At 43.4% G+C, this 14,635-nt stretch overlaps 1 protein-coding gene across 1 annotated transcript; it reads right to left on the reverse strand.

Annotated features, from left to right (window-relative positions):
- Positions 1-1,086: 1,086 nt before the first annotated feature.
- AICDA (activation induced cytidine deaminase) lies at positions 1,087-11,496 on the reverse strand. The gene is made up of 5 exons (XM_060658473.3): positions 11,354-11,496; positions 4,971-5,118; positions 2,626-2,896; positions 2,232-2,347; positions 1,087-1,809 (listed from the first exon to the last, which is right to left on the reverse strand). The coding sequence occupies exons 1-5, from the start codon at positions 11,461-11,463 to the stop codon at positions 1,756-1,758; spliced, it is 699 nt and encodes a 232-aa protein (XP_060514456.1). The 5' UTR covers positions 11,464-11,496; the 3' UTR covers positions 1,087-1,755.
- Between the last annotated feature and the right edge of the window lie 3,139 nt (positions 11,497-14,635).

The following is a 14,635-nucleotide window of genomic DNA, read 5'->3' on the forward strand; positions in this document are numbered from 1 at the left end:
CTATCCTTTGATGTGCAAAAGCTTCTCATTTTATTTTATTTTTTAATTTTTTTTTAACGTTTATTTATTTTTGAGACAGAGAGAGACAGAGCATGAACGGGGGAGGGTCAGAGAGAGGGAGACACAGAATCTGAAACAGGCTCCAGGCTCTGAGCTGTCAGCACAGAGCCCGACGCGGGGCTCAAATTCACAGACCGCGAGATCATGACCTGAGCCGAAGTCGGCTGCCCAACTGACTGAGCCACCCAGGCGCCCCAAAGCTTCTCATTTTAATGAAATCCAATCTCTCTATTTTTTTTCCCTTTTGTTGCTTGTGCTGTTGGTGTCATATTTTAGAGACTGTTGTCAAATCCAAGGTCACGAAGATTTTCACCTGTTTCCTTCTAAGGGTTTTATAGTCTGTAGTTCTTACATGCAGGCAGTTGATAAATTTTGAGTTAACTTTTATATATGGCATGTGGTAGAGATCCAAATTGATTCTTTTGCCTATAGATATCCATTGTCCTAGCAGTTTGTTGAAAGAACTTATATTCTTTTATTGACTGGCCCTGGCACCCGTTTGCATTTGTAGGACAATACGATTGTGCATTCAGCTTGTCCTGTGGATCTATTTATCTGCATTGCAAGGGTTTCCAGGAGATAACTGCACAGTGACGTGGTTGCTTTGACTATTTTTCTCACAGTCAAGGATAGTTGTTACACGTAGGCAGTCTCTGTGCCATAGGCTGGCTCCCTTACATTTTGCTGGATAAAACACTCTTTCTTTGCTATGCTCTGTCATCCTTCCCAAATATTATTCTCTTTTTATCACACTCTCTTAAATAGTGAACATTTCTTTGAGAGAAGCATCACATAAAGTAGGAACCTGTTGGCCTGGTTGACACTGTTCAAGTTAACAGACCCATCGGGGAGAACAGGTGCCTGGTTTTAACACTGAAGCAACCCCTCTCCAAGTGTTACCTGATTACCCGCGAAATGTGTGGTTGTGTTTTCTGAACTATGGACTTCTTTAAAAAGGATCTGTGTTTCCAGATGTGTGACTTGAAGCACCAACTAACTTTCAGGCGTCTTTGTCAGTCCTCATACTCATTTTAAGATCCTTTATTATAAAATACCCTGAAGGTGATCGCACATATTCCATACCAAGAAAAAAACCGTTGTGTGTACAAACAGGAAAACATGCCTCAGACAATTAAAACAGACAGCACATGCTTAGATATTAATGCTCTGAGAAGATGTTTGGGGGTTACAATCACCCAGAGTCTTTCATTAGGTGGTTCTACATAGATCATGGACTGGTGGAGGTCTGTTCACTTGAAAGTGAACCCCAAAGGCAAAGAGTACAAAAATGTATCAGTAATATCCTTGAAAAACTCAGAACGAATAATAGAGGAAACTGATTATAAAATATTTGATCTTCTCACCATGCTTTTAGGGAGTTACCTTCTGTTTCCTCCCAGCCTAAAAGTCATAGAACAGGACACTTTAGGCGCTCCCAGGCCCTGCAATTCTGCCATTTCACAGTAGAGGGCGCTGTTGCATTAAAACCTGCACCGGTTGCACCGCTACCTCGGTGGGCCTGTGCTCCTGGTCTACTTTCCAGATGTTTTTTAAACAAGCCCTGTATACGAATATTTTTTTCTCTAAACTCTAAGGAAGTGAGAGTTGAAGAAAAACAGACTTCTTGAAAGATCGTCCTTTTACCCATTGTCTTCAGAGATAGCTTATAATATGTGACATTCTTGGAGGCTGCTGTCAAAGTCCCAAAGTACGAAATGCATCTCTCAAGTCATCAACCTCATACAGGGGCTGTGGAGAAAGAGAAGGAGACTCAGGGGATGACTTTGTAACATTTTGCAGGAAAGTAAGTGGGGGGGGGACTAGGAAGAGACAGGAAGAGAAGAGGAAGGAATGCTACCAGGAGGAAAAAACAGCTCTTGAGACTCTAACCAAGAAAGAGACATGTGAGGGATCAAAGAGGGGAAGGCAAAGGCATCCTGGCAGAGGGCTCTGCATTGTGAAACAGAAGAGCAAACTCGAATGCGGGAGAAACGACAACAACAAAAAAAGCCAGAAAATAGGCTTTCACCAGGGGAAAAATAAGGAGTGATATTTACACACACGCGCACATAACGACAGTGTGAAAAATATAAGAAAGGAAAACACAAGTCGCTGCAGGAAAAGATGACTTTGGAGAGAGAAAGGAAAGGAGAAGCCAAGAAGCCCCTTACCAAAAGAATGCGTCGAAGCTGTCTGGATAGACGAACTGAATTTTCGTGCAACCCCTCCCAGGCTTTGAAAGTTTTTTCACGATTTTCCACAAAAGTATTCCAGCAATAAAAATAATCTTTAAAAAAAAAAAAAAAGAGGGAGATGGGGTTTAAGACAGCTCAGATCCCAAATCAAGAGAAAAGAAAGAAAACCCTTCCCCCCTCATGCTCCCACAGCCCCTCCCCCTTAATTCTCATCTCCCCCAAAGCCTGGTGTCCAAGCCGTTAATTCTTTTCCTCCAATTCTAGTTGATAATTTTCGGCTGGATCCCGCCCCCGACGTTTCTCATTCTGAATTGCAATCCTGAACCAGAGCTGCCGCACGGCGCCTGCGCAGCAGACGTCCCCTCCGCACCTTTGAAGGTCATGATGGCGATTTGGACGCCCGCGCGGTGCAGGCGCCGCAGCCCCTCGGGCTCGGCCTTGCGGTCCTCGCAGAAGTAGAGGCGCGCGGTGAAGATCCTCAGACTGAGGTTGGGGTACCCCCTCAGAAAGTCGGCCACGTGCCGGGCGCAGTCGTAGCAGGGGCTCCAGGAGGTGAACCAGGTGACGCGGTAGCAGCGGCCAGGGTCCAGGTCCCAGTCGGAGATGTAGCGGAGGAAGAGCAGTTCCACGTGGCAGCCGTTCTGCGGAGAGAGCAGACGACTTAGGTGACGTTCACTGACCTTGACTGCGGCGCCGGTAGCTTTACGGTCATTGATTCACCTGCTCCCCACAGTAATCTTTTATGGGGTGTCCGCAGTTTTGGGCCTTAACGTTGCAAAACGTTTTGCTAACTCCCCGAAGGAGCGGCGAGGCCCGAACCCTTTTGCCGCCGTGGCCCTGTGGCGTGGAGACAGGTTATGGATTTTTCTGTGGACCGGGAGGATGAAATGAGCCTGGTTGAAGTAGCATCACACTGTCGTGGAGTTTTTTAAGCTGCGCTTGTGAGGTTAACTTTTTGCACCTTTAAGGAGAAAGAAAATGGCTTGGAACGAAGTCCTGTTGCTTGACATCGTGGAAATACACCAGACCGCTAGGGGGAGGTAGGAAACTTATGAAGGGGCAAAACACATTAGAGTAAGGCCGACAGAGGGGTGTTGTAAGAGAGGTAATAGGCACTGCTAAGGATTAAGAACAATCGAATGTGTTTGCGCATTGTGTGATCCCTGCGATTGTAATAATAATCTCACAATAGTGAGATATAGCAAGTCGGCTTAGTGTTGCGGGAAGGTCATTAGCCCCGGAATCTGATGATCTAGGTTCCGGTTCCTGGCGTCACCACTCAGGTGACTGAGACAATTTACCCAACTCTTGGATCTTCTAATTCCATACCAGTGAAATAGGCTGGTGTGAGGCTTAAATGAGAAAGAAATAAAGGGTTGGTAACTGCAAAGCCTTCCATACGTAGAATGTGCCACATCAACAAACAAGAAAGAGATTAGGATGTTAAACAATTGTAGTGAGATAATTTACGCAATACAAATGGAGGCAAAGGGAACTGAACAGTCAGATAAACACTAAACAATGAGTCAGTGTCCTTCCACCCATGGATTCTTCCCTGGGACTCCCACCGATACCAGATGTCACTGCCTGTTATGAGACAGGAAATAATCGTTGGCAGAAGCTTATGTAAACCCATCTGGTTATGGTGAAGAAGTCTCTTGGAAGTGTAATTCTCTGATCTTCTAGATGCTGAGAGATCGGTTTAATTAATCAGCCAATTGAAGCTTCCCTGAGTATTCTGGGTCTCATACTCAATGTACTCATTGGCTTATGATCTGTGTGAGCAGAAGGGAATAGGAATCATTTGGCAAACAGAACTGAGTCATTATTAATGTTTCCTCAATTTTTCTTCCTTACTTTTAAAAATTCTAAAGAAAATTTGATTTTCACATTTAAGATTTAGCTTGAATGAGCTGATAATATTCTCCTAAATCAAAAGGCTCCTACATTTGATTTCTTCCTTAACCTCAAAGGCAATTCATTTGCTGGGGAGAGGGGAGAGATTTTGGGGGCAGTTAACTCTTGGCATTGAAGCAAGGTGTGGCAGTAATGTACCCAGCATGATTGGGGAGGACATTGGATGACACGCTTTGGGGCATAACAATTACAATTTCATGGACTTTTTTTTTTTTTTTAAGTTTATCTATTTTAAGAGACAGCGTGCATGAGCACAAGTGGGGGAGGGGCGGAGAGAAGGAGAGACAGAATTTCAAGCAGGCTCTGCACCATCAGGGTAGAGCCCTATGCGGGGCTCGAACTCACGAACTGTGAGATCATGACCTGAGCCGAGATCAAGAGTTGGACACTTAACTGGCTAAACCACCCAGGCACCCTGAGTTTCGTGGACATTTAAAAAAGAAAAAGATTGGGGTGCCTGGGTGGCACAGTTGGTTGAAGCTCTGACTCTTGATCTGGGCTCAGGTCATGATCTCACAGTTCATGAGTTCAAGCCCCATGTGGGCTCCGTGCTAACAGTGCGGAGCCTGCTTGGGATTCTCTCTCCCTCTCTCTGCCCCTATCCTGTGCTCTCTGTCTCTCTCTGTCTCTCTCTCAAAATAGACAAACCTAAAATTTTCTTAAATTAAAAAAAAAAAAAAAAGGAAGAAATCTGAAGACCTAAATGTGAGACAGGTTGAAATGTAATACCGTCAGCAGATGGTTTTAAAAGTGCCCATAGTCTAGCTTTTAATTGCCTTGGAAGCAAATAATTGATACCTTGTTTCGAAGGTGACCGAAGTCCAATGAAAAGGAGGTGGCACTGTCCCGCCGCTTCACCACGTAGCACAAGTAGGTCTCATGGCGACCCTTCGCCCAGCGGACATTCTTGAAATGGTAGAGAAACTTCCTCTGCTTCATCAGGAGGCTGTGGGTGAGAGAGGGAGGAACATACAGGAGTATAGCTCCTTCTCTGGTTACTCCTGGCTTTCCTTCAGGCTTTTTTTTTTAAAGAATTTTTTTTAATGTTTATTTATTTTTGAGAGACATAAAGAGTGCGAGCAGGGGAGGGGTAGAGAGAGAGAGAGAGGGAGACACAGGATCCGAAGCAGGCTCCAGGCTCTGAGCTGTCAGCACAGAGCCCGACGCGGGGCTCGAACCCATGAACCGTGAGATCAGGACCCGAGCTGAACTTGGACTCCATTATTAACCCTTCTTCGTGCTTATATTTAAGACCAATTGACAGGTAGCCAGAACCCCCAAACCATGTGCACTCACAGGACAGTCTCCTCCCACAGCTGTCTTTTAGATGCTGACAACTTGGAATTACAAACTTGTTCCTGGGGTTCCATAATTTTTTTCTTGCAGAGTTCCCCTCCAAATGCTACCTGAATGTCCATTGTGTACTTCAAACTCAACACGGTCAAAACAGAATTCCCAAACTGCCCACCATCCTGATTATCCTGTCTCTCCTTACTTTTTCCATCTCAAGTAACCAGGCTAAAAGCTTGGGGGTCATTGATTCTTCTCCTTAACTCCTCACATTTAAGTAATGATCTAAATATATTGATTCAGGGGCGCCTGGGTGGCGCAGTCGGTTAAGCGTCCGACTTCAGCCAGGTCACGATCTCACGGTCCGTGAGTTCGAGCCCCGCGTCAGGCTCTGGGCTGATGGCTCAGAGCCTGGAGCCTGTTTCCGATTCTGTGTCTCCCTCTCTCTCTGTCCCTCCCCCGTTCATGCTCTGTCTCTCTCTGTCCCACAAATAAATAAAAAAACGTTGAAAAAAAAATTAAAAAAAAAAAAATAAATAAATATATTGATTCAGTTCTCCAAATATTTCTCTTTTGCTTTTTAATATTTTTATTTTTTAAACCTCCGAACATTTCTTGAGTTTGTATCTGCACTGTTCCCCCTGTTCTCTGCTTCGGTCCAAGCCCCTGCCTTCCGTTGTCATGTTGTTCTGGCCTCTAAGCTGGTCTCACTGCCCTCAGACCCTCCAAAAGAACATTCTCCGTGCTGTGCCAGAGTGATCTCGCAAAAACCCAGGCGTGACTATGTCATTTCCATGCTGAAAAGCTCCCAGTGAATCTCTTCTGTTCATAACTCTTTATTTTTGTGTTTTATTTTTGAGAGAGAGAGCGTGAGCAGGGAAGGGGCAGAGAGGGGGAAGGAAAGAGGATCCAAAGCAGGCTCTGCACCGACAGCAGTGAGTCCAACGCGGGGCTCGCACTCACGAACCTCGAGATCATGCTCTGAGCCAAAGTCGGAAGCTCAACTGACTGAGCCACCCAGGAGCCCCTGCCCATAACTCTTTAATGTGGTATTTAGGCCAGTTTTTACATTTGGTTATCAGTCTACATCTCTAGCCTCCTTTCCTACTACTTTTCCCTTGCCCTTCGCTACCTTCAGGTGCCTGTGGTACTCGTGTGTTCTGAGGCTTTTTCTTTCCTATCACCTCGCTGATGCACTTCCTCCCAGTGAATGCTTTCCTGTCTTTTTCACTGGACAAAACCTACATATCCTTCACAGCCTAACTACAATTCAACTCTTTTTTATTTTTTTTTTCTTGCTACCACCGTCCGCAAATTTCTAGGCAAAAATCGAACACTTAACAACAACAAAGACCCTCCTGGGGCACCTGGGTGGCTGAGTGTGTTAAGCACCTGACTCTTGATTTTGGCTCAGGTCCTGATCTCACAGTTCGTGGATTCAAGCCCAGCATAGGACTCTGCAGAGCCTGCTTGGAATTCTTTCTACCCCTACCCCTCCACCCTCCTGGGCCTATGTGCACTCTCTCTCAAAATAAATAAATAAATAAACATTCAAAAGAAAAACCCTCCTGTAGTTTCCCTTGGTTCTCCAGTTCATCCCTACCGAATCCCTCATCCCCGGTTACCAATTGATTGCTGACCTGTCTCCCCATTTAGACTTCGTGTTTTGAGGCAGAAAAGTGTCACTTCATGAGGAAAAAAATCTCTTTTTAACGTAAGAGTAGTACTTGGCTGTTGTTAACTTGAATAATACAAAAATAATACAAAAAGTTAAGTGTTACGTTTCAAAGTACTAAAGAATTACACTATCAACAACAGCCAAAGTATGGGAAGAGCCCAAATGTCCATCGATGGATGATACATATATACAATGGAGTATTACTCAGCCATCAAAAAGAACTAAATCTTGCCATTTGCAACTGCGTGGATGGAACTAGAGGGTATTGATGCTAAGCGAAATAAGTCAGAGGAAGACATATCATGACTTCACTCATATGAGGACATTAAGATAAAAACCAGGTGAACATAAGGGAAGGGAAGCAAAAGTAATATAAAAACAGGGAGGGGGACAAAACAGAAGAGACTCAAATATGGAGAACAAACAGAGGGTTACTGGAGGGAGTGTGGGAGGGGGGATGGGCTAAATAGGTAAGGGGCATTAAGGAATCTACTCCTGAAATCATTGTTGCACTATATGCTAATTTGGGTGTAAATGGAAAAAAATAAAGTTAAAAATAAATAAATAAATAAATAAATATTAAAGAATTAAAATTTTAAAAATTAAAACAAATTTTTCTAATTCAATATTTAGGATACTATCTAAGAGTTAAAATTTTTATGTTTTTCTAGTATTTTACAGTCATATTTACATGGTTTGGATTATACTGATTTCATACGGAATTTTGCACTCTGCTGCTTTTTAAACTTGGCAATATAATCTAAACATTACGTTACGTTGCTCGCATGCCCTTGTTTTCCTTATTCCTAGTGCAGTGTTTTACTTGTCACGAGCACTAAATTGCATTGCATTGGTGGAAATACTCTGTGCTGACTCAAGTTTCCTTGCGTTTGTGGATTTAACACAAGCTCTATAGTATGGTTGATACCAAAGCACTGATGGTTTCTCCGAGTGTTGTCTTTAGTCTCTTCCAGAAATGGATTTATCGAGTTGTGGAGACAATGCTGCCACTTAGTGGCCCAGGGCAGAAGTGCAGTAAACTTGTAGGGACACCTGGGTGGCTCATTCAGGTTGAGCTGAGCGTCTGACTCTTGATTTCGGCTTGGCTGTGGTCACGGTCCCAGAGGTCATGATCCTAGAGTCGTGGGATGGAGCCCAGAGTCAGGCTCAGTGCAGAGTGTGAAGCCTGCTTGGGATTGTCTCTCTATCCCTCTGCCCTTCTCTCCCGTTCATTCTCTCTCTCTCTCTCTCAAATTAAAACAAACAGAAAAAGTGCAGTGAACTTGTAAAAACAAAGAGCGAGGCAAGGATTTGAATACGGTTGGCTGGCAAGAGAATTGAAACTTATTTCACCTTTTTTTTTTTTTTTTAAACCATTGAGGCATAATTTACATACGTCACCCTTTTAAAATGTACAATTTTGTGAGTACTGGCAGATGTAAACACCCAAAGCTGAGACCACCGTCAGGATACAGAACATTTCCAGGGGACGCCTCCCCAGAGTTTCCTCATTCACTATGTCAGTCAGTTCTTCCCCCCCTTTCCTAGGCAACCATTAATCTGCTTTCTGTCACCGTATGTCACTATCCACGTCCTAGAATTCCGTATAAGTCCTACATTATCTCTTCCTTTGTGTCCGACTTGTTTCACTTTGAAATTCATTTGTTGTGTTGCATGTATTAATAGTTTGATCCTCTGTTTTGCGAAGTAATATCCCATTGCATGGCTTAGAGCACGTGTATTCATTCACCTGTCGATGGACATTTGGACTGTTTCCACTTTGAGGCTATTGTGAATAAAGGTTTTACAAACATGTCCCAGTCTTTGTGATGACATAGGTTGAGAATTAATTTTAATGCAATACATGTGATAGACCCTGAATTCAAGAGTTAAGTATCCAAGTGTCACCCTTATTAATTAGGTGAGCAAGGACGAGCTTTTTATAGCCATCTCAATTTAAAATGTCTCGCCTCACACACGTGAAGCTTCTTGAAATACACTTTAAATCCTGAGGCAGAGAACTGGGTTTATCACCAGTATACACATTATGTATATCAAGCAATTTAAAAATGGCTTAATCATATCATTTTAGAAGGAAAAATTGGCATGTGAGAGCAAGCGGGGGGAGGGGCAGAGGCATAGAGATTTTTAAGCAGGCTCCACACAAAGCTGAGCTGGACGTAGGGCTTGATCCCACAACCGTGAGTGAGATCATGACTTGGGCTGAAATCAAGAGTTGGTCGCTCAACTGACTGAGCCACCCAGGTGCCCCAGGGGACTCAGTTTTAAACAGACTAAGCATCATCTCTTACTGAGACATTTCTTTAAACACCTAACGTACCCTGCTGGGCTCTATGGCTAAGCAAAGGGTGGAGAGAGGTACCGTGTCACACACAGCGGATCTGCTGCTGGGAGGAAGAAAAGGTGTTCTGGAAGGGATGTGAGATAGGTGAGGGAATTCAGATGGACTTTTGCCTTCTGCCTCACGGGAAAATACAGCAGTCCATTACTGTTTGTCAGAAGCGACCACAGTGAAGCGAATCACTTGATTGTGACCTGTTAGTTAACCTTCTAGGTCCATCACTTTCCTTCAACTGTAGCTAGGAGCCCATTTCCAGTATCCTGTTCTCTTGGTTTCTCTTTTGGGTACAAAGGACTTTGTAGAGGTAGTCCTTCAAGGTCGCGGGCTGCCAGCTGCTCTGGACAGCTGTGCCCCGTGAGGCAGAACATTGCTGTATCCCCAGCAATGCAAACAGAGACAAATGGGTTAAAAATAATCCTGACGAATGCCCTCTGCAGATTTTCTTTTCCTTAATGATAATTGTATATTTCCCCTTTTCTCCTCTTGAATTTCATCTTTTCTCCTTTTTGTGTCTTTGAGCTTCAACTACGAATTTAATCATTGCTTTGCATTTCATTATGTACAAATATTTTCACTGGACCCTTTACCTCTTTATACCTCAGCTTAATTTTCAAAATCTGATTGCAAACTGAGCAGACATTTGACATTTTTGCCCTCAAGAAAATTTGCTGAAGAACATTTAGACTCCCATTAAAAATCTTAATTCTGGGTGCACCTGGCTGGCTTAGCCGATGAAACATGAGACTCTTGATCCTGGGGTTGTGAGTTCAAGCCCCACATTGGGTATAAAGATTACCTGAAATCTTTTGAAAAAAAATTTTTTTTTAATTTAAAAAATCAATTCTGTAGTGTAAACGCTTTGTAAAAGCGTTGAGATAAAGTATAAGGATTAAGTATGATTCTCCTACTTCTGTAGTAAGTAGGAATGAAATAAGTTATGTGATAATAACATCATAAACTGCTTGTGAAAACATTCTGATAATCTTAAAAATACATTTAAGAAGTAAGTTAAGTGAAACTGAAAGACTATATACGTAGGGGCGCCTGGGTGCCTCAGTTGGTTAGGCGTCCCACTCTTGATTTTGTCTCAGGTCATGATCTCAGAGTTCATGAGATCAAGCCCCACATTGGGCTCTGTGCCGACAGCATGAAGCCTGCTTGGAATTCTCTTTCTCCCTCTCTCTCTGCCCCTCCCTTGCTCTCTCTCTCTTTCTCTCTCTCTCAAAATAAAAAAAAAAATTTAAAAAAAAATTAAAAGGAAGACTAGATAAGGAGTAAAAATGCCACTAACTGCCTAACAATTAACACTAAATAAAGTTATTTACTGATGCTTGACTGATTTTTCTCCCTGTAACAGATACATAACATCCTAGTGACTTTCAAGCAGTTAATTTTGCATATGGGCATTAAAAAATAATCTCTTTACTCTGTAACTAAGTTTTTCAGTAAAGAGTCCCCAGGAAGGTTTACAAGTCCTTTTATAGGTGAATGCTGACAAAATTATTAGTACGATTTCCACTACCGTCTATAATATAGTTCTAGTCTTGCTATACCTTTTCATGAATTGAATCTCTAAACTAGTGTGAACTGCACTACACATCTCAGGATGAGTCCATACGTGGCACATAGGAGTTCTTTTGAATATGGAAGAGAGAGAGAGAACAGAGAATCAGGCAGAGAGCGTGTAAGATCTGAACAGATGTGACAGATCCAGAGAAATAAACATGCAGATTGCCCAGGCAGTGAGTCAGATAGTGAGAGGAGAGAAGCAGATAGCTACCAATCTGAAAGCTCAGATTTGCTCGGAGAGGAAAGCCAGTGCACCCCCGCCCCATGAGGAGATGGCTTTACCTGTCCATTGTGGATTCCAGGGTGTCTTTCTTAGTCTTAGGCCAAGGAAGGCTTGCCTCAAGTCCTGCTGCCTCACTGACTCTGTCTGGCAGTGCATTGGCCCCACACATTCAAATTTGAGCTTACCCTCTTAGGCTCCACCCCCCCCCGAGGCATCATCATCATCAGGTACCCCAACAGCCTTCCTCCTGTTTAGGTCCAAAAAAGATAGGCGGGGCTGTCATTGGCAAAGTCACGTGGGTAAATGACTGAGGGCCGGTCTGCTTAAGGTATAGGCTCCTTTAGGGCTACAGCTGTAAAAATCCAGTCTATGCTCCACAGGTAACAAAGATCAGGAAACAATAGCCAGAGACACTTAGGAAATTGTAAGCCTGGTGGCCAATAACATCTTTAATTTTAAAAGCGTAACAATAATATTAGTAATGTTCATTGAAATAGCATCTTGTTCTCTGTGAGCTGAAGGCATCTGTTCCCTTGTGTAAGTGCACGCTTTCTGAATCTCAGTAGAGACCAGCACTAACCTCCTGCTTTGTGGCCAAGCAAGTAAATGTGGCCAGTTATGTAGGACTTAGGAATAGAAATTTTGCACCCTAAACCACCTATTTCCCCCCCCTCCTTTCTGATTGCACTACAAGAATTGCTAGAAGACTAGATGATTGCACAAGAGTAATTTTTGCAAAAGCTGTCTTTTCCACAAGCCATATATTTTGAAGTCAGAAGCAGCGGCATCCCAAAGCATTAAAAAATGTTTATTTCATCAGACAGAATCAGCATCCAAATGACTCCAGTGAACTTGGAAAACCGTCTGGGCTTTTCAAGTAAAAGGCTTTAAATTCCTGCCCTCATATAATTTGGTCTATTAAAGATTTTGCTTCTCCCTCCTAACTCAGTCTAAATCCTTTCTATTTCTTTATTCAATAGAAACTCAGTGCCTAACTACGTGAGAGAAACTGTTGGGTGCTGGGGGTACAGTCGTGAGTAAAGCAGCTAAGGTCTCTGCTCCCTTCCTGCCTCAAGGCTTTGAATACCCCATAGGCATTGATTCCCAAATCTGTCGCTCCAGCTTGGACCACTTCCTTGAACTCAACACAGATGCAAACAACTGCCACCTCAGCATCCCCATTTAAATATCCGAGGGGCATTGCCAACACGCCTCAAACTGATCCCCTTTTCTCTCTCTCAACACACCTGCTCCTTTGGCCATCTTGCCCATCTCCATGACGGTGTCATCCCTCCCACGGCTCAGGTCAACCTGGCAGTCTTCCTTGGTGGTTCTCTTCCTTCTAAAGTCCATTGCATTAGCAAGTCCTGTGACCTCTACTTGCAGAATAAATCCAGGACTGACCACTTTTCACCACCTCTGGTGCAAGCAACCTGGATTACTGCCCCCCACTGGTCTTCCTGCTTCCCTGTCCTTCGATTACAGTCTGTTCTCAACACAGCAATCAGAATAATCCTTTTGAAACACTTTATTTTTATTTTATTAATGCTTATTTATTTAAAAAAATTTTTTTAACATTTATTCATTTTTGAAAGACAGACAGACAGACAGACAGAATCGGAGTCAGGGTCCAGGCTCTGAGCTGTCTGCACAGAGCCCGACATGGGGCTCGAACTCATGGAATGTGAGATCATGACCTGAGCTGAAGTTGGAGGACGTTTAACCAGCTGAGCCACCCAGGCACCCCAATGTTTATTTTTGAGAGACAGAGAGAGAGAGAGAGAGCGCGAGAGCATGAGTTGGGGAGGGTCAGAGAGAGAAGAAGACACGGAATCGGAAGCAGGCTCCAGGCTCAGAGCTGTCAACACAAAGCCTGACGCGGGGCTCGAACTCACGGAATGTGAGATCATGACCTGAGCCGAAGTCGGAAGCTCAACCAGCTGAGCCACCCGGGTGCCTCCCTTTGAGACACTTTAGATCACATAACTCGTCTGTCAAAACTTTCCATGGTTTTCTATTCTCTCAGTAATAGTCAACATCCTTCCATGACACACAAGACCCTGTATCATCTGCCTCTGCTTTGCCTCTAAATTATCACTTTTAGGGGCACCTGGCTGGCTCAGTTGGTAGAGCACGCAACTCTTGGTCCAGGGGTCGTAAGTTTGAGCCCCTTTGTGTGTAGAGATTACTGTAAAAAAGATGAAATCTTAAAATAAATACTTTCAACTCTCTCCCTTGCTTATTCACAGAACACACATGCCCGCCCCCTCATTTGCACTTACTGGCTCTCCTGCCCGGAGTGGTCCTTCCCTGTACATCATTATGGGGTTTTTATTGACTAACTTATGTATTAATTAATTAATTCATTTTCATTATGGGTTTTTAAAATTAAGTTTTTAATTCCAGGATAAGTTCACATACAATATCATATTAGCTTCAGGTGTTAGAGCATCACAGTTTGATTTCCTTATTTATGTCTTTACTCAACTACCTCCTTATACTTGAGGCCTTTCCTAGTGACCATATCTAAAATTTCAACTCTATCCCACTATCCTAGCATTTCCGTTCCCCTTTCTAATGTATATTTCTCTTTAGCACTTATCACTTAAAATATATTGTGATCTGTGCTCCTCATTGACTCTTAGGTCTATGAACAGAGGGATTTTTGTCTTTCTTTTCGCCCTGCCAAGATATTCCTAGTACCTAGTACAATGTTGGCATATAGTAGATGCTGAATGAATGTTGAATGAATGAATCCATAAGGATCTCATGGAACTTACATTCGAGTGGGAAAGACGCATTAATCAAGTAATTGAACCTGTAAATATGTCATTGAAACTGATATTTGCTATGAAAGACAAGTACACATAGTAACAGGAGACTGACTGGTCTGTGGTCAGTGGGAGGATTCCTGGCTGGGAAATGGTAATAGCCAATGTCTTAGCTCCCTTCTCTGTCTGAGATTCTTTGATGGTTGGGTTATGGAAGAAAGGAAGTATTTACCACTGCATCTTAACATTCCACGCCCTGACTCAGAAACTTTTTCTTTTTCTTTTTAAGTTTATTTATTTATTTTTGAGAGGGAGCGAGAGCAATAGCGAGAGAGTGAGAGCATGCACAAGTTGAGGAGGGGGCAGAGAGAAACGTTAGAATCCAAAGCAGTCTCCGGGCTCCGAACCGTCAGCACAGATCCGGATGTGGGGCTCAAACTCACGAGCCATGAGATCATGACCTGAACCGAAGTCGGATGCTTAACCAACTGGGCCACCCAAGCGCCCCCAGAAACTTTCTAATCACACCCTTTGTCAAACACAGAAGTTTAGAGTTTCCTATTTGCCCTA

This window comes from Panthera onca, chromosome B4, assembly GCF_046562875.1.
Source record: "Panthera onca isolate mPanOnc1 chromosome B4, mPanOnc1 haplotype 2, whole genome shotgun sequence".
Taxonomy (NCBI): domain Eukaryota; kingdom Metazoa; phylum Chordata; class Mammalia; order Carnivora; family Felidae; genus Panthera; species Panthera onca.